Here is a 21,450-nt window from a genome sequence, read left to right as displayed (position 1 = left end):
TTTTTTTTTTCTTTTGACGTCCAGACCAGCGCAGTTTCAAATGTTGGCAAACAAAGAAACAATTACTAGGGACGCGATAAAATTAAACAAATGCTAGGGACGCGATAAAATTGTGCGATAAGCAGCCATGATTGTTTGAAATACATCCTTTCGTACTGTTTTCTTGGTCAAAAGTAGTATGACGTAGTAAGATTGTAATAGTCATTAATAAACTTTCTCATATGTAATCGTGAAAACTTTTAACTAATTCAACAGTTCATAGTATAGATACGTGTTCATAATCCATCGGGAATTCTATCGTGCTATCAAAAAGGAGTGCGTTGTATTGCAGTAAAAATTGTTAATAGCCTTCCTATGGATATAAAAAATCGAACTCAAAACATAGGATTATTTAGGACCAAATTAAAGAAGTACCTAATTTCTCACGCCTTCTATTCTGTAGGTGAATTTATGACATTCAACAACGCTTCATGAATATTTCTGTCTTGTATTAAATATCGATACTAACCCCTTGTGCTATACTAATACATTGTAAAACTCTTCTGTATATATTTAAACTAGATTGTGACTATGAATTAAGACTTGTAACAGTATTAAGATTTTTTTTACCTGTTCCATATTGTAACTGTGAAGCGATGTACGAATACCGTTGAATGTAAATAAGTACAATATAGTACAATTTATCTAGAGTCTACAATCATCATATATAGACCCATGTATAAAAAGACAAATATTTATATCCAATTTTTCATCCGTTTATTGCACATAAATTACATTACACTAGAGGGTCAAATAAAATGAGAATGAAACAGTAGTACAGTCATTAGCATTACTTAAAATTCAACGTAAGCACCAGCATTTGCTGCACATTTTCCAGACGTGGCTGAACGTTATGTACTGCCCTCACAAACATAATATCATCTGGCACCGGACATACTCCTCTACAATTACCGTTTATGAAGTAATCACATCCCGAGGTGTCATTAGAGCAAGAATTCACGTACGAACATACACAGTCTTGTCGCCATGGTTACAGCTTTCAGACTTTGTAGTACTATTAAGATTTTTTGAGGTGTTCCATAAGAGAGAAGTTTTATATGGTATTCTTATTGAATTTGGTATTCCCAAGAAACTAGTTCGATTAATTAAAATGTGTTTCATTGAAACGTACAGCAGAGTCCGTATAGGTCAGTTCCTGTCGACGCTTTTCCAGTTCACTGTGGGCTGAAGTAAGGAGATGCTTTAACTTCGCTCTAGAGTATACCATTAGGAAAGTCCAGGATAACAGAGAGGGTTTGGAATTGAACGGGTTACATCAGCTGCTTGTCTATGCGGATGACGTGAATATGTTAGGAGAAAATCCACGAATTATTAGGGAATTTTTCTTGAAGCAAGTAAAGAGATACATAGGTTTGATAGTAAGTCCCGGACAGACAAAGTATATTATTATGTCTCGTGACCAGAATATTGTACGAAATGGAAATATAAAAATTGGAAATTTATCCTTTGAAGAGGTGGAAAAAATCAAATACCTTGGAACACCCGTAACAAATATAAATGACACTCGGGGCGAAATTAAACGCAGAATAAATATGGGAAATGCCTGTTATTATTCGGTTGAGAAGCTTTTGTCATCCAGTCTGCTGTCAAAAAATCTGAAAGTTAAAATTTATAAAACAATTATACTACCGGTTGTTCTGTATGGTTGTGAAACTTGGACTCTCACTTTGAGAGAGGAACAGAGATTAAGGGTGTTTGAGAATAAGGTGCTTAGGAAAATATTTGAGGCCAAGAGGGATGAAGTTACAGGAGAATGGAGAAAGTTACACAACGCAGAACTGCACGCATTATATTCTTCAACTAAAATAATTAGGAATATTAAATACAGACGTTTGAGATGGGCGGGGTATGTAGGACGTAGTGCGAATTTAGAAATGCATTTAGAGTGTTAGTTGGAAAGCCGGAGAGAAAAAGACCTTTGAGGAGGCCGAGACGTAGATGGGAAGATAATATTAAAATGGATTTGAGGGAGGTGGGATATGATGATAGAGACTGGATTAATCTTGCTCAGGATAGGGACCGGTGTGCGAGGTTATGTGAGGGCGGTAATGAACCTCCGAGTTTCTTAAAAGCCATAAGTAAGTGAGTTTCATATTCTAGCTGTGAATTGATGTACGAATGCTATGAAATGTAAATAAATACAATACAATACAATGATAAAGGAATTGATAATACAATATTTTAACGGTGTAAATAATTCAGTTGTATGCTTGGATTATAACGAGTTTTGCTAACAGCGATAAGTGAAAATACTGTGATCCAGAGTTGCTCCGTCAGTTGTTGGTCTCTCAACTGGTTCCGGGAACTGGTCTGACCATTAGCTCGTGTATCTGTGAACGGAGCATGGATTTAGTTCAAGAGAAAATGAAGAAAGATCAGTGCAAAATGTATTTATTGTCACATTATAAAATGAGCGATTTGAATTAATGTTGTAAATATCCAGATTAACACTATGACTTGACATTATACATATATAAACCACCAGATTAGAGCAATAAGCAAAATCTTAGGAAATACGAGTCAAAAGCGATAATACATTCACTCAATCCCGATAAAATGTGTCAATACGTTTTTGTTTTATATTTTGTCGTTATATTTTATATCGTGAAGTAAGTGATTCTACTATGGTCTGTCCAAAACTACTTCCGACATGTTACCATAGCAACCATTCAAATCAACCAATCATGAGAGACGCGTAACCATGGTAACGGAACGGTGTTTCCGTGTCTACGTTTACAAGTTGCACGTGAATACCACGGCCTAGTGGTGAATACAGTGCCCGGAACGACTTTGAGTTGACTGGTTAGCGCGTGCTTTGTGTCAATTAAAAATATTATTTACTTGTATTATTGTTTTTAACCCTTCTCTGTAAACTGTCAAATCGCAAGTAGTTTTGGTCAAGGTACAGGGCATTCGATAAGTAATGGCAACAATGCTGTAAATCAATGCTCCTAGCGGTGACTATAGAAATCTTGTACTACGTAATAGAGTAGTGATTGTTTCATAAATTTGCAATGTTGGAAGTCTCGAAGTAGGCATATTTTTTTAAATATAGGGGAGAGTCGGGTAGTATCGGACATCGGGTAGTATCGGACAGTGCGTTTCTTTCATCTACCACCACATGGTAGTACCTGAATGACATGATTACGTTTCTCTATGCGACACCACAGAAACGTAACCATGTCAATCAGGTACTATCATCGTGTGATAGATGAAAGAAACTCACTGTCCGATATTACCCGATGTCCGATACTACCCGACTCTCCCCTAATGGTTGTTTCTGATTTGTTGTAAACAATAATCTTTTAAAGATACGAACAAAGGTGCTTCATAAAAAACCTAATTGCAAGAGAAAACCATGCAACTCAGTGTTAGATCATTACAAGAAGTCTGTGAGAGACAAGTCCTACCATACTGAACTATTGCAAGTTGGGTGGAAGCGAGGAATTCGCTTTCAATCAAGAGTTGACATCCAAAGATCTTTAGATTGATCAGTGAGAGAGATATCCAGAAATGCTGCTGCAGATGGAGTCCGCCGTCTTCCAAGAATTTGGCAACGTATTATTGACATAGCGGGAGACTATATTTGAACTATTTTAGTAGGTTATTTTACGACGCTTTATCAACATCTCAGGTTATTTAGCGTCTGAATGAGATGAAGGTGATCATGCCGGTGAAATGAGTACGGAGTCCAGCACCGAAAGTTACCCAGCATTTGCTCATATTGGGTTGAGGGAAAACCCCGGAAAAAACCTCAACCAGGTAACTTGCCCCGACCGGAAATCGAACCCGGACCACCTGGTTTTGCGGCCAGACGCTCTAGCCGTTACTCCGCATGTTTGGACTATTTGAAGTATGTAATGTCAAAACTAACCTAAATATAGTATGAAACAGTAACAATGTTACCAGTACTTTTGGAATGCCCTAGTATAGGCCTATACAGTAGTGGCAAAAAAAAACCGAACCGACCCTTGTAGCTGATTTCAGAGCCTTGTTCACTCAGAGCACGGTAGACTGGTAACCAAGACTTTCGTGGTTCGAATCCTGCCTGGGAAGGAACCTTTTTTTTTTTTTTTTTTTTTTTTTGTTCCTTATTCAAATTTATTGCTAATACTTTTCGATTGCAGCGATATTTTACTACTTAATTAACTTATTATTTTCAGAACATGAATTTTACCAGCATCGAAAAGTAATGGGAATAAATTTGAATAAGCAACAAAAAAAAGTCCTTCCCAGGCAGGATTCGAACCACGAAAGTCTTAGTTACCAGTCTATCGTGCTCTGAGTGAACAAGGCTCTGAAATCAGCTACAAGGGTCGGTTGGATTTTTTTTGCCACTACTGTACATATAATCTTTTCGCTGTAAGAAAAATCCTAATGTAAACAATAGCACGTGATTGAAGTGAGGCTTCATTGGCCACTGTTTGGCGCCATAGATTCTCAGTACGTGTTCCCGCCTACTGCTGTACATTCTGTTTCATGTTAAACATTTCCCGTTACTCGTCAAGTAGGCCTAACCTCACTACTATGCATTCGTTTGCTGAGGAAACATTTACTTTATAATTACTACAATTAAATTATTTTCAAGTCTTATGTCTTCACAATGGACAGTTGAGGATACAGAAGCCTTACTTCGGTACTACGTGCTTACGTCAGCATCTACGAGCTCAAGTGACGCCAGCTTGTTACAAGAACAGACTACCTCGGTATTACTGTTGGTATTCATCCGCGTTCATAGTACATAACAAAATATAAAAGTAGCTTTTCTTTTACATAGCGTTTTACATATGAGTGAAGTTAAATGTTTCATCATATTTAACAACTAAAATTCAGTTTTATATTTTCAAATAATACAAGATTATGGTTTCCAAATACGAACTATATTTTCCTGCGTCATGTAAGTGTTTCGACTGGGAGCCAATACGGGTGTGACAGCAACGTGCTTATGTTTACATTAGGATTTTTCTTACAGCGAAAACAGCATAGGTGGAAGTCCACATTTTAACTGGATAGAATAAAACAAAAATTATACATAATATTAGTCTGTTCTTATTGTTCTTATTTATAGTCCCTCAATGGACGCTGTTCGTGTTTGGTCCTACCTGAACGTGAGGTGGGGCGCTCAATGCATAAATGGCGGCTTTTGCTATGTCAGCTGGCTCGAGGGATGAATACTCCCCAATAGCCTCTTCATAAGGCAAATGCGTGCATGCCAGGCCGGGACTCAAACTCTGGAAACGAACCAAGCATTTACATGTTACTTAGGCATTCATTTTAGGAAAGATTTACGAAGCGCTTCCGATTGATGATAGGGCCTATAACAACAATGTCAACACTCGTTATAACCACAAGGTTACATACTCCAGCTAGTCTACTGTTCTATTCTCACGTTGAAGTCTCTTGAACGAATTCGCTTTCAAGCACGTGCGAGAAACCTATACTCTGCCCTCTCCCAATCTATATGAGTGTTATACAGCGTGAGAATCCCGATTAAAAATAAAGACGAAAATATTAATGAGGAAACTGCGTCCATCGACCCTGATTATGCTAAAAGTCTGAACCTACGATAGTCGCGACGCTGTTATTCCCGGCATGACTCCACCTCTTTGCTTACCTGTTAGGAAGTCAAGGCTCTATAAAGTCTAGGTAAGTAGTATCGTTCGCCATTTTTGTTCTTTCGTTGCCGAGCTACCAGACGAGGGATCTATTTACCACACCGTTAAACATTATCATGTCGTAGCTCCTATGATAATAAATCAAACGCACTGTAATTCAGCAAATAATTGAGCGGCAAATAAAGTCCTCGTGTGCTTTCTGCGAACGCAAACGAAAGAGCTAAAATGGCGGGCGATTATGTTAAGTATTTATCGAGCCTTAGGAAAAGCATAACTTCTTCATCGGCGAATCACAAGACGCACACGTTTAAATGTATAGGTCCCTGCAAGCAGGGAGTACCGGCGGAAGGAATGCGAATCAAACAATGCGATAAGGAAGAGCGGGCGAGAGGAAAGGTCACGAGATAACTTGAATGATATTCAAGAGTACAGTCGGAAGAGAAATGACATCGATAGAATCAGTCTTGCGTTGTCATAGTTACATTACGACTTTAGTTTGTTCCATTGCATGTGAATACGTGTCTTGTATCGCACGGTATTATTATTTCATTCGTAAACATATTTTGCGCGTTTAATTAGCTTCTAATTTTTCTCTTGCTACGTTCTTTATTTCCACAGCGATGTCCTCATTTGTTCATATTCTTGGAAGATACAGTACTAAATAGGATAAATGTTCATCTTCCCTCTTGCTTAAAAAAGTCCCTTGTGCAGACCCTTGTATTTCCCTATTTTGACTATGCTGACATTTTACTGACTGACCTTTCCAGCGACAACAAAATGAAACTTCAACGTGCTCATAATTTGTGTGTACGTTTTGTAAGCAATGTTCGTAAATATGATCATATTACCCCATGCCTGGAAGCAATAGGTTGGCTTAAACTAGATAAGAAAAGAAATTTACATTCACTTCTCTTTCTCTTCGAAATCTTGAACTCTTCTATTCCTTCGTACCTGTCGTCTCGCTTCACTTACCTTTCTTCCCACCACAATCTGAACACACGCTCTCGCCATGAAACAATACTAACAATACCATCCCATCGCACCTCCTCATACTCATCCTCTTTCACAATAGCCCTGCCAAGACTCTGGAATTCGTTACCTGCTAGCATCAGGGACTGTCGAAATAAAATTCAATTCAAACGCAAACTTACTAGGCACTTGGTCAGTAATTGAGACTCGTTCAGACATGGTTTCTTGTAAATAGTTCTTTTAATCTACCACAAAATATCTCAATATCCGGTAATTTCATCACTATAGAATTTTGTTATTGTAGGTTTAATTTGTAATTTAGTAAATACAAAAATATTCTTTGTTCTTAACTTCTATGATAAAATGTCTAGCTTTCATTAATCAGGTATTCTTGTCGTACTTTAATTTTTATTGTAATTGTAATTGTAAATTTAATGTTAATTGTAATCTTATTGTTCATGTTATAGTTGTAATCCCCTGGTAGAGGGGCAGAGAAGGCCTGACGGCCTTATCTCTGCCAGGTTAAATAAATAAATCTAATCTAAATCTAATCTAATCTACTTCCATTGGACCGTACCTCTCACCCCTCGGCGTGCCTACATACACACGTCAAAACAGACAGCAACGCCACCATTGGTTTTCGGTAATCGTTCCTTGCGCGAGCTATAGCCGACCTGTAACGTGATTGGCTGCCGGAAATTAGAGCAACGGGACTATAAAACTATTGTAATATTAACATGGAGACATAAGATAATTATTCCTATTGCTAATACAGTTCATTCCGGTTCAACTCTTTGTAATTGATCAATTGATATAAAGAAATGTGACAGCTGTAGTGATATAGAATTCCACTTCAACGTTTTACGCGAAAATTATAAAATTACGGGCGTATACGGGTGTGATTGGGTAGATTATAATGCTACTAATTTGTTGTGTTCACATGCATAGGCTAACGCCTATCTTATGTCAGTTGCTGTCATGTTGAATTTCAAATACGCTTAATTGAATCGAAAGCAAGTATAAAATTAACCGGATAAAGTAGACTAAGTAGCCAATTCAAAGTGACACATGACCAAAGCTCGGAACTTGGGGACGTGTGTCGTGTGCATGAGTAAGGTTACAGGTACCACGTACACACAGCTCACGCTGCAAGTGCTCAGGGACAGTCGTGTGTACTAAGAAAGTGGCCACAACTAATGACAGGAAGGCGGACGAAGGAACTGTTATGTCGAACCCAATGACATTCAGAGAATTAAAGGTAAACGGTCTGTTTGAGGAATTAGAAAATACGTGTTATTTCGAATGGGTATTATAGAAGTTTGAAAATACATTTTGTTTTAAATTTAAGATACAGAATTTCGTGGAGAATTCGGAGGAGATACATTATTTTTTTCGAATGGAGAGTTTATATTTTGTAAGTTGTGACACACACAAACTAGAGGCTGGAAATGAAATTCATTGAAAGGAATTGCAGTCCCTCAAATTGTAGAAAAGTCTGTCCATAGCCATGGATCGAAACGTAGAGGGGCTTGCCCTAGTAGTGACACACTAATTGAAAACTATTTTCGAGAACAATTTAGGATATACTTATCTTTCTCAGATACGAGATCAGCTCAAAATCGAACAGAAAACAGTAACAGTGAAAACATTCAGTATTTTAAGTCTGCTACCGAAAAATCTTCGAATGTAGGTAGTCATACACTGTAATAAAATGTACACAGCAGAACAGGAAATTTGATATATTCCTCATGTTTATTTTTATATATGCTATGAAATTACGCGTTTCAACCTGTCATAATATTATCAATATGTTGTCGCAGCCAGAAACCACTTTTGTAGCAGACCTGACAGTACCTCCGTGCTGGAAGCGGGAGTATGTTGACATTGAAGTCCGGTCGCTTAGTCACGTGCAAAGACACAAGTCCCCAAGTTCCGAGCTTTGCACATGACATACAGAGTGGGCCATGTTGATGGGACACATTTCAAATGTATATTTCTAGGCGTGAAAAATCACATTTATTAAAATGTGTAATATATAACCAAAATATAGGAGTTTAACCTTGAAGAGAACGTTCTTGGGCTCTCCATAGTGCGGTGCAGCACGTCGCTGAAATGACCTCTGTCTCCCTTCAGATGTTTTTTTTTTTTTGAGTTAATCAACCGTATTCGGTGTTGTGGCGTACGCTTTCTCCTTTAGTTCATTCCACAGGAAGTAATCCGGTGGGGTTAGATCCGGCGATCTGGATGGCCATTGGATATCGCCGAATCTGGAAATGAGGCTCCAGGGAAGTGTCGTGGAAGGGTTGCCATTGGCAATAATTCTGTGTGACTAGTGGCACCATCTTGTGCACCGCATCTATCTAAGACCATATAAAGATATAGATACATAGATATGGCCCACCCTGTATATTCTTAATTTTATAGCGCATCTACACCTATTTTTGAACTCCCGTTTAGTATTACGCACAGAATCTTAGAATTTAATTTGAACTGCAGTAATTATTATTATTATTATTATTACTTACTTACTTACTTAATTGCTTACTGTATTTAAGGAACCCGGAGTTTCAAAACCGCCCTCACATAAGCCCGCCATAGGTCCCTATCCTGAGCAAGATTAATCCAGTCTCTACCATCATATCCCGCATCCCTCAAATACATTTTAATATTATCTTCCCATCTACGTCTCGGCCTCCCCAAAGGTCTTTTTCCCTCCGGCCTCCCAACTAACACTCTATATGCATTTCTGGATTCGCCCATACGGTGCTACATACCCTGCCCATCTCAAACGTCTGGATTTAATGTTCCTAATTATGTCAGGTGAAGAATACAATGCGTGCAGTTCTGTGTTGTGCAACTTTCTCCATTCTCCTGTAACTTCATCCCGCTCAGCCTCAAATATTTTCCTAAGCACCTTATTCTCAAACACCCTTAGCCTATGTTCCTCTCTTAAAGTGAGAGTCCAAGAGTCATAACCATAAATAACAAGCGGTAATATAACTGTTTTATAAATTCTAACTTTCAGATTTTTTGACAGCAGACTGGATGATGAAAGCTTCTCAACCGAATAATAACAGGCATTTCCCATATTTATTCTGCGTTTAATTTCCTGCCGAATGTCATTTATATTTGTTATTGTTGCTCCAAGATATTTGAATTATTCCACCTCTTCGAAGGATAAATCTCCAATTTTTATAGTTCCATGTCGTACAATATTCCGGTCACTAGACATAATCATATGCTTTGTCTTTTCGGGATTACTTCCAAACATGTCTCTTTACTTGCTCCAGGTAAAATTCCCGTGTTTTCCCTAATCGTTTGTGAATTTTCTCCTAATATATTCACGTCATCCGCATAGACAAGCAGCTGATGTAACCCGTTCAATTCCAAACCCTCTCTGTTATCCTGAACTTTCCTAATGGCATATTCTAGAGCAAAGTTAAAATGTAAAAGTGATAGTGCATCTTCTTGCTTTAGCATTATTATTATTATTATTATTATTATTATTATTATTATTATTATTATTATTATTATTATTGGTTTCACTATTTCCACCTTCATAAATTCTTCTGTGGAGTCAAGTCTTGAGCCTGAATGTTTGTCACTCACCGTGACTCGAATCCTGGACTTCTCCTTCCACAGCTCACGCCGGAGTCCCTCGGTCATTACTGTCACGGCGTGTTTTGACGCCGAATACATCAAGACGCCTGGATGAATGAAGTGTCCGACGATACTGGAACACAGTTGCAAAGCTGTGCACCAACCACTATAATTCAAAGCATGTGTGTCAGTTTGTAGGCCAAACTAACATAGTGTGAATAATGAATATGGGTGTTTACTTAATACATATTTCCTCCTTTCATATTCCACGATAAGAAAGAAGTATTGGTTTTATGGCCTTGCCTAGTACATTGTACAAGCTATGTGGTAGGCAGGCGTTTCTATGGAAACTGGTCATCTGATGGAATAGCCCCATATGTCCAATGCTCTTTTCTTAATGTGGAATCTTCTATAACAGAATCTGCATAGTGTACTGACAAGGGCCTCTATATATGTGATCTAAAAAGCGTAGGATTATTACGTACTATACAGGATGTTTCCGAGGTGGTGTTACAAACTTTCAGGGTTGATGGCGAAGGGCACATGTATCAATTTGAGATAAGAAACCATGATCCGGAAATGACTGAGTCGAAAGTTACAAGCCTTAAAATTGATTATATAAACTATTTTAAAATTAAGTTTCATAAAACTTTAATACTTGGGTCCAAAGAAGATAAATCAGTTGCAATACAAAGTTGATTCGTAACTTTCAGACATGAACATAATATAATTTATTCAGAAACTAGTAAAATCACAGATCAATAATCAATATTTTCTTCGATGTAATCTGTCATCTTTCTGCCGATAGTTCAGTTCTGTAACGATCTTTTAAGGGACATGGAAGCATCTTTCGCTAGTATAATTTGACTGCATATCAAAATTTTTCCCTCTGAATCTTTAGGTCTTTTTGAAATGAAAATATACGCGCTTAATATACACTCCCCGTACATCACTAAACAATTCTATTGTTTTTTGTTTTACGAAAGCTAATAGTTATTTTTTTAATTATGAAAATTTATATAGTATTTTATTCAACAGGGTAGCGTTTGCATGAAGTAGTACTCAAACTTTAGTGTTTTGATATAGGGACCTAATTCTTGTTTTGAGAAACTTTTATTAACCATATTACATACAGTACAATCTGTAACATACCAGTTCAAAGACATTATTTATTTATTCATTTACTTATTTATTTACCTATTTATTTATTTACTTATTTAGTTACATATTTATTTATTTACTTATTCACTTATTTATTTATTTATTTATTTATTTATCTGTTTATCTATTTATTTAATTATTTACTTATTTATTTACTTTTTTGTTTATTTATTTATTTACTTATTTATATATGTATTTAGTTATTTATTTACTTATTTATTTATTTAGTTACTATTATTTATTTATTTATTTATTTACTTATTTACTTATTTTATTTATATACTTACATATTTATTTACTTATTTACTTAGTTATTCCTTAATACTTACTTATTTATTTATTTATTTACTTATTTATTTATTTATTTAGTTACTATTTATTTACTTATTTATTTTTTTATTTATCTGTTTATCTATTTATTTATTTACTTATTTATTGATTTATTTATTTACTTATATGTTTATTTATTTATTTATCTGTTTATCTATTTATTTACTTATTTATTTATTTATTTACTTATATGTTTATTTATTTATTTACTTATTTATATATGTATTTAGTTATTATTTATTTACTTATTTAATTATTTAGTTATTATTCATTTATTTACTTATTTATTTACTTATTTCTTTACTTATTTACTTATTTATTTATCTGTTTATCTATTTATTTAATTATTTACTTATTTATTTAATTATTTCTTTACGTATTTATTTACTTATTTACTTATTTATTTATTGATTTATTTGTTTACCTATTTATTTATTTACTTATTTATTTATCTGTTTATCTATTTATTTAATTATTTACTTATTTATTTACGTTTTTGTTTATTTATTTACTTATTTATATATGTATCTAGTTATTTATTTACTTATTTATTTATTTAGTTACTATTTATTTATTTATTTACTGATTTATTTATTTATTTATTTACTTATATGTTTATTTATTTATTTACTTATTTATATATGTATTTAGTTATTATTTATTTATTAATTTTATTTATTTATTTATTTACTTATTTATTTATTCATTTTATTTTTTTATTTGATAAAGAATTTTATAAATATTATTTAAAAAAATAAATTATACATCCTACATCAAATATATTATAGCATATTGTTCATACGGGAGAAAACAATAAATGCACGAAAAGTTTCATTAAACTGTCTTACTACTGTCTGAGTTATCAGGTAAACACTGTCCTCTTAAAAAATTACTTAATTTAGAAATAAATAATTATCAGGTTTTCAAAAACATTAAAATTGTTTGTTAGTAATATACAGATGTTATATATTAAGCATACTAATTCTTATTTACAAAGGATCTATGGATTCAGAGGAAAAAATGTAGAAATTTAGTAAAACTATACTAGTGTTGCTCCCTTAATGTTGTTTGGATCTCATCAAAATTACCGAACTGCCGTCCACAATAAAAAAATCATCGACCAGAATATACAGGGTGATTCACGGTTCCACTTTTTAGGAATCAGTTCTCTAGGTCTAGGTCATTTTGAGGATTAAAATGTCATATGAACATTGTTCCGATTATCAACTGTTGAAGAATTACAGTTGATTGAATCGTATTAAAATAGCAATGGTTTTGAGCGGAACTAAGAATTATTCACTTAAAACACACAGAACTATTAACGAAAAATACTGTATTATTCTTAACATAAACATACCTGAGTTTGGAAGCAGATTTTAAAACATCCCTCTTTCCACTTCAATGCACTTGGCCGCACGGATGTGAACGGCGCGTAGGTTCCTTATCTCGTCACGGCTTACTTGATACGCGCAGCTGATAATCACTAGATCTATCTTCCCCTTAACCCCCGTACCTCACGTCACAGCGCAATTTTGCGTTTAGCTTGCGTTCAAAAGTTTGTATTACAATGAAAGCCTGATTCACAATATTGCGTTTGGATTTTTATGAATAACTTTCAAACTAATGATAATCGAATCCATGTTTATATGTCATTTTATGCTCAAAGTGGCCTGTAGAACTGATTCCAAAAACATGGGTCATTAGTCGTGAATGCCCTGACAATCCGCGTAAAATCAGGAGCGAAGTTTATGGATAGGCATATATGTGTACTTACTTACTCACTTACTTACACTTACTTACTCGCTTTTAAGGAACCCAGAGGTTCATTGCCGCCCTCACATAAGCCCGCCATTGGTCCCTATCCTGAGCAAGATTAATCCAGTCTCTACCATCACATCCCAGCTTCCTCAAATCCATTTTAGTATTATCCGCCCATCTATGTCTCGGCCTCCCTAAAGGTCTTTTTCCCATCCGGCCTCCCAACTAACACTCTATATGCATTTCTGGATTCGCCCATACGTGCTACATGCCCTGCCTGTCTGAAACGTCTGGATTTAATGTTCCTAATTATGTCAGGTGAAGAATACAATGCGTGCAGTTCTGCGTTGTGTAACTTTCTCCATTCTCCTGTAACTTCATCCCTCTTAGCCCCAAATATTTTCCTAAGCACCTTATTCTCAAACACCCTTAACCTATGTTCCTCTCTCAAAGTGAGAGTCCAAGTTTCACAATCATAAAGAACAACCGGTAATATAACTGTTTTATAAATTCTATCTTTCAGATTTTTTGACAGCAGACTGGATGATAAAAGCTTCTCAACCGAATAATAACAGGCATTTCCCATATTTATTCTGTGTTTAATTTCCTCCCGAGTGTCATTTATATTTGTTACTGTTGCTTCCAGGTATTTGAATTTTTCCACCTCTTCAAAGGGTTATATGTGTTATCATTCGATTCCCTGTAATAAAGAGATGGCATGGCAGTGTGGTTAAAGGCTATCACAGACTACTCGTGGTAGGTTGAGGTGTGAGGTGTCACCTGTTGATGTGCAAGATGTGTCCATCGTCCACCCCCCGCTCCCTCATGGACTGGATCGCCAGTCTGGTGCATCTGGCGAGGGCCAGTATGTTCACATCAACGATTCGCTTGAACACTTCATCCGGACCATCTGAAAATAGTAAAACAGGAATGGTGAACGGGAGAAGAGTTCGTGACAGAAGAAGATATCAGATGATAAAAAAATTATTGTTTATTTAACGATGCTGACAACTGCACGGGTTATATCAGCGTCGCCGGTGTGCCGGAATCGCAGGAGTTCTTTTAGATGCCAGTAAATTTACTGACATGAGCCTATCACATTTAAACACACTTAAACGCCATCGACCTGGGCCGGGATCGAATACTCAACCTCGGGCACAGAAGGCCAGCGCTATACCGATTACACTACCGATGCCGACGATATCAGATGATAGACAACAGGTGAGCTTGCCTGGAGAGAAATAAAAAATAGGTTGCAGCCGCCAAATTACTCTTCAAGGAACGACCACTCATATAAATTGAGGGAAAGAAGACAGAGGACGGACACTGGAAAGTTTTCTTTTCTGAATCGTACTATCAGGGACTGGAATGCTTTACCTGCAGACTTACTAAAGGCTTTATCAACAACCAAAAATGTATTTAAAAATAGGCTTAAGGACCTTACTAATAGAAGGTAATTATACACAGTATTTAAAGGGTGTAAATGATATGTTGTTATTGAAGTGTTGTATCAGTGAAGAATTATGTTGTGTCAGTGAAGTGTGTTGTATCAGTGAAGAAGTATGTCGTGTCAGTGAAGTGTGCTGTGTAAGTGAAACGTGTTCCTGTCAGTGAAGCTTTATAGTTTATAGTGGCAGTGCATAGTATTTGAACAGTGAAATGTTTTTGAAGTGTTAGTGAAATCAGGATAGAATCAGTGAAATGTGTCGTAGTTCCAGTGCAGTGAGTGAGTTGACAGCGAAATTAGTGTAATTTGAAAGGTAGTTGTGCAGATATGAACATATCATACTCGTGGGTTTTAGTTCGATCTTAGTTTTAAGATACAAATTAGACTTATTTCAAATGTTATTTTAAGTGATCGTTTCATTTAATTTAGTATATTCCCTATTGTTGTTATTATTATTATTAATTATTATTGTTAGTATTATTATTAGTTGTATTTTTAATAATAACTTTATTATTGTCATTATTGAGTGTAAATAGTTACCACTGCCACCTGGTATATACCCACTGCAGTGTGAATAAATACATACATTAAGATATAATGAATAATATGTGGAGGCAAAGAAGAAGGCAGAAAATAGGAAAGATTGGAGAATGCTGGGTTTGCAGTGAAAGACCTCACCTTGGGCAGAAAACAATGAATGAATTAATGTTTAATAGACAACTCTTTTCACTTCTATATATCAACTCTGGAGTTCTAATAAAATGCGTGATGTAACGGCACATTTCCAGATTAGCATTAGCTCATTTTACAGTTGCTTTTTATAGTTCAACTTTTTTTAAACCCCTTAATTCTGACAACTGCGGTCACAGCGCTTACCAGTCAGTGAGTGAGGTTTATTCGTTCCGGCGTTGTTGATCAGGAGATCGACGCCTCCGAGTGTGTCCTTAACCCAGCTGAACGTGTCCTTCAATTCCTGATCCTTCGTAATGTCGCACTTTATCGGGTATAATTTTCCGGGTTCCGATTTGAGAATCGATGCCAGGTCCTGTAGTTTGAAAGAGAAGCGAAGTAAGAATCGATAAAGATGGAACTGTATTTAAGAAAGAAAGAAGTTTTCTAATTATAGAATGCAGTGCAGAACGACTAAATGTCTGTGTTTATTTTTTCGCTTTGGTCAACGTTGTCAGCATCCCTACTAAAAATTACATTAGGACATATAACCTTTAAAATTATACGTCAGACGATAGAAAGTGTAATTTGAAATTCAAAACTGGGGTGGTTGGAGATGACACTGTGAAGCAGAAAATTCAATAAGGTATGAATTTTGAACTTCTCTAAAAATAAATCGACGTGCTTTCCTTAAAACAATCTTGCCACCTGCGCATCTAAATTTTTTTCAAGGTGAGACGTCTTTAAATATGAATTCAGGTACACCGTAAGTAATGGCATTACTTTCGGGGGGTTATTCTTTCAGATATTTTCCTTTCTTTTCGAAATAAAAATTGTTTTATATGAAACATTTAATTGCCTGTTTTGGGAAAGCCATTGATTTAATTCCCAACATGCTTAATCAATTTAAAAGAGCAGTGTATTATGATGACTATTACACTTTTACTACGTCATACTACTTTTGACCAATAAAACGGTACGAAAGGACGTCTTTCAACCAATCATGGCTGTTTATCGCACAATTTTATCGCGTCGCTAGCATTTGTTTAATTTTATCGCTTCCCTAGCATTTGTTTATTTTTATCACTACCCTAGCATTTGTTTCTTTGTTTGCCAACATTTCAAACTGCGCTGGTCTGGACGTCAAAAAAAAAAAAAAAACACACACACACACAAACTTGATACCATCTATACTAATAATAAATCTGTAGCCGAAATTTTTCTGGTAATTTTCGATTTTCCAAAAATAATTGGTACTAACATATATAATTAACCACCCTGAAACCGAAAATCGCTTTTTTGAAATTTTTGTTTGTATGTCTGTCTGTATGTTTCTTACCTTTTAACGCGATAATGGCTGAACGGATTTCGATGAAAATTGGAATATAAATTAAGTTCGTTGTAACTTAGATTTTAGGCTATATGGCATTCAAAATACATTATTTAAAAGGGGAGTTATAAGGTGGCCTGAATTAAATAAATAGAAATATCTCTCTTATTATTGATTTTTGTGAAAAATGTTACATAACAAACATTTCTTTAAAAATAATTTGCGATAAGTTTTATTCCTTGAAACAGTTTGATAGAATTGATATTTAATGAGATAAATGAGTTATAAAATTAAAATAACTGCCATCTAAGGCCGTGTAATGAATTAAAAAACAAATCAATTCGTCTATAAGGGGCCTTGGACAGCAACAATCGAAAGCTATGAAAGATAGCCTACAGAGAATGTTTCTGTGTTTGTATGAAGTAATATCGGAAGTTAAATTAACCGATTTGTATAATTAATTATTATTTCACCATTGGGAAGTGTAGTTTTTCTAGATGGACATAATGCTATAATGTTATTACAGTAACTTCTGATAGAATATATAATATAATATAATTTATAATGTAATGAAATATTATATAGTACTTATAATTTAAGTTATTTGAAGGGTTCAGAACCATAGCGGGCCAAGCGTCATTTACTGAATACGTAGAAAACGAGGGTTAAAATTAAGTTATTACCATAATTCAATGGAAACCTATAACAAGTAAAATAAAATATACACATTAAATCTAAATTATGTCAATGTTCATTAAACTATGGTTGCATGTAATAAAAATTAAGAAACATGTTAAAGGAATTGTCATTGCACCAATGAGTGTCTGTGGACCAAAATGATCGCATTTTAATTATTTGGATGCAATTTAAATTAAGTAACATATTAAACGATTTATCCTTCTATCAAACACGAATGTTCCCTGGATCAAATGTTCTATTTTAATAAGTAATTACTTTATATTTATTTCTAACGGGTGCAGCGGAGCGCACGGGTACGGCTAGTAGAACAATATGGAATTTATAGACATGCAAAAACACGCCCACAACACATCCTGAACACTGAACTCAATATCAAAACACACACCCTTTTCGACACAATCATGAACACACTCTATCACAACAGAAAACCAGAAGATAGCGCAGGATCTTTACTAGTCTTTGGACAATGAAGCACAAAACTTCGAAACTATTCAAGCAAGGTAAATCCTAAAGCTTAACACAGTAAAATAGTTGGAAATTTAGTTTGTGCTTTCTTAAATTGACTGAGCATATTGGGAATTAATTCAGTAGCTTTTCCAAACACACAATGAATTGCTTTATATATAAAAAAAATATATATTTTTTTTCTGGAAAATTAAGCAAAAAAGAGCAATATTTTATTAAACCTTTTTTTGGAATATGTATGATAAGACTTTCTTGTGTTAAATTCTAACGTACTTTGTTTACATGTTTCGACCTTTTATGGGTCATCCTCAGAACTGATCGTTGTTGGTCTTGGCGCCTCTTGTTTTGCTTCTTGTGTAAATGTAACACCTGCAACAACTTCTATATAGGACAGACAGACAGATCATTTCAAACACGTTACAAAGAACACATCACAGCCATAACAAAATTACAAAACATCTCCACATATGCAGAACGTATCACAAATGCTAACCACATCCACAGAGACATCAACACAGACATGGAAATACTACACATCCAACCAAAAAACCAGAAACTAAATACACTAGAACAATATGAAATATACAGACACACGAAAACACACCCCAACGATATTCTCAACACACAACTCAATTTCAAAATACACACAATCTTTGACTCTACATTACACCACACGAATACACCCTCACAAGAAACAAAACAAGAGGCGCCAAGACCAACAACGACCAGTTCTGAAGATGACCCATAAAAAGGTCGAAACATGTAAACAAGGTACGTTAGAATTTAACACAGGAAAGTCTTATCATACATATTCCGAAGTGATACAGTGTTAAAAGTTGTGTAATCAAGATGTATTATTTTTATACTTTCCTATTTTGCTTATACCCATAATCGAAGTTATTTTATAAAAACAGGAATGTTTTTCACGCTTATGTCTTATTTACATTGAAATGTCTGTTTTCTTACAAATCTACACTGCAATAAATTAATTTAGAAAGAGTACAGGTGTATAATAAGACATTTAGTTATTTCCCCATAGCACATAGTGATGGGTGACACTGATAGTTCTTTACTTTTAAATTTACTTACCGCACGCTTATCAACAACATCGGTAAGGTTGTTAACCCTACTGCTACGAAAGTTTATTACAACTTATTAATAAGAAAACGGGTAATACAATTACCCCTATCAAAATTATATACCAATCTTTGTTAAGCATTTGAAATGTTTAACAACTTATGTATTATTGACTGTAGACCTCCAGAAGATGTTAAAATGTAAAATAATCGGCCTATTCTAAAAAATAGAGTGGTTCAAAAGTTCCGTTCGATATTGTTGAAAACGTATATGTGACTAGTTGCAGGAAATGGGACCTAAAGTCGGATTTTTTCATTTTTTTTTTTTTTTTGTGGTTTCAAAAAAAAGATGAAATACTGAGTATAAAAAAAAAATTGTGATTCTAGGTGCTATAGTTTTTAATATATTACTTATTACTTTGGACCCAACTGGTAGATTTGAGATGAGCCAGACCCAATCATCTGAAGTCAACAAAGAGAAACAACAAATTTATGAGCCTACTATTCCATTTTTCGAGAAAAATATCAGATGGAAGGCACCTGGGAAGTACATGGTTTAACGATCGGAGCGAGGGGCACCATCCCACGATCAACTGTAAACACTATCAAAACATTTGGAATCCATGACATCATTCCAAAAATAATTACTTCTAGCATTAAAAGGTCTGTGGTGGTTCGGAAAAATCATTTATACGGAATATCATAATCCCCCCCCCTCTTTCTATCCGTTAGTGTGTGATTGTTACAATATATGTACAAATTTATTAAATTTAAGCTCCTAGTTCACATTTCAATTTGACTCATCTATTTCACTGTAATCGTTACTATTCTTATATGTGTGTTATTCTGTGTTTTTGGGAACCCAGGATGCCTGGGCAGACTTTTCTTGGAAATAAATTGTATTATTATGTACTTTCGAGAAAAATGCAACTTAAATTTTTCATGAAATTAAATATAGGAAAGCTATAAGCATTGTTTTATACTCTTTACTCACGTACTTACGAGAATAAAGAAGCAGGGAATTACTAATTCAGACTTCAGAAAACTACACTTGTCTTTATATGTGTGTTTTGTAGGCCAATATACAGGTAAAATTAAATTTTAATTTAAGAAAAGCAGAAATTTTCTTTTTACATAAATGGGTACCTGTACTTTCTCCACTCTGCGCGCCATTCCAACGACATTGACTGCATTTGTGACGAGTTGCTGGGTGATGGCTGCCCCTATCGCAGAACTAGCGCCCGTCACCACGGCAACTCGTCCCGCCCAGCGATGCATCGTTTTGCCTCCTCATATCCCAGTCAGTGTTCGTTTTATATCACCTGAGGCTCACTGGTGTGTCACGGTTCAGAAAATATAACACGGTAAATATGACAGAGGGCTTCCTGGACTTATAAAGTCCGACATCTGTTTCGTAATTTTGACTGATGGATGTAACAAGCCTATATTATTTTCCCCTGATAACAGCCGATGGATGTCAAAGTGTCATCCATGAACCAGTAGGTGCTCGTACGTGCTACATGTCCTGCCCATCTCAATCGTCTGGACTTAATGTTCGTCATTATGTCAGGTGAAGAATACAATGCGTGCCGTTCTACGTTGTGTAACCTTCTCCAGTCTTCTGTAACGTCATCCCTTTTAGCCCCAAATGTTTTCCTAAGCACTTTATTCTCGAACACCTTTAACCTCTGTTCCTCTCCATACGAGGTGATTGATACCCACAATAAATAAGTAGGATTATTTTCTTTCAATCGACAAAAATTAAACACTGCAGCGAAATTTTTGCAGTAAATTTTTGTTTTTTTTTTTATAATTTTTTCTTGTTCTGGTGGCATATTCACGAACTATGTGTTAATAGTAAGAGTAGTTGACTTATGAAACTTACAGACGTGGACAAATTATTAGACAAAAACGTTTTCTTGGAAATATAATATAATTCGTCATATCAACTATCAGTATAATTCACAGAGTCTCTATTGTTGTAAATATGATTGTTTACATCTTCTGGTACATTTTTCCAATGTTTAAATATATTTTTTCTGGCTATGTTGGTACTACTGGTATTTTAATTACATACTGCAGAAGATATTCTCCCATGGCCCGCAAGAAGACCGGACATGAACGAAATTGAAAATCTGTGATCTATACTGAAGAAGAAAGTGAATAAAAAGAGGCTTGCAACAAAACATGGACTCATTTAAGCCTGTCTGATATCTGGCTAAATGATGCTGATATTAAAAGAAAGTGTCAAACTTTGGTTTCCAGCATCCC

General features: G+C 35.1%; 1 protein-coding gene across 2 annotated transcripts; it reads right to left on the bottom strand.

Annotated features, from left to right (window-relative positions):
• Nucleotides 1-744: 744 nt before the first annotated feature.
• LOC138700928 (dehydrogenase/reductase SDR family member 11-like) lies at nt 745-20,495 on the bottom strand. 2 transcript variants are annotated; one of them, XM_069827364.1, is made up of 6 exons: nt 20,326-20,495; nt 15,817-15,985; nt 14,274-14,403; nt 10,254-10,410; nt 5,163-5,291; nt 745-2,390 (listed from the first exon to the last, which is right to left on the bottom strand). In XM_069827364.1, exons 1-6 carry the CDS (start codon nt 20,455-20,457, stop codon nt 2,349-2,351), a joined length of 759 nt encoding a protein of 252 aa, XP_069683465.1. In that variant the 5' UTR covers nt 20,458-20,495; the 3' UTR covers nt 745-2,348. The 2 variants fall into 2 exon arrangements, with proteins under 2 accessions (XP_069683465.1, XP_069683466.1); XM_069827365.1 differs by having other exon boundaries at nt 10,254-10,377; nt 20,326-20,488.
• Nucleotides 20,496-21,450: the final 955 nt, after the last annotated feature.

Source organism: Periplaneta americana, chromosome 6 (assembly GCF_040183065.1).
Source record: "Periplaneta americana isolate PAMFEO1 chromosome 6, P.americana_PAMFEO1_priV1, whole genome shotgun sequence".
In the NCBI taxonomy this organism is placed as follows: Eukaryota; Metazoa; Arthropoda; class Insecta; order Blattodea; family Blattidae; genus Periplaneta; species Periplaneta americana.
The sequence above is the reverse complement of the archived record's forward strand: the minus strand, read 5'-3'. Positions and strand labels throughout refer to the sequence as shown.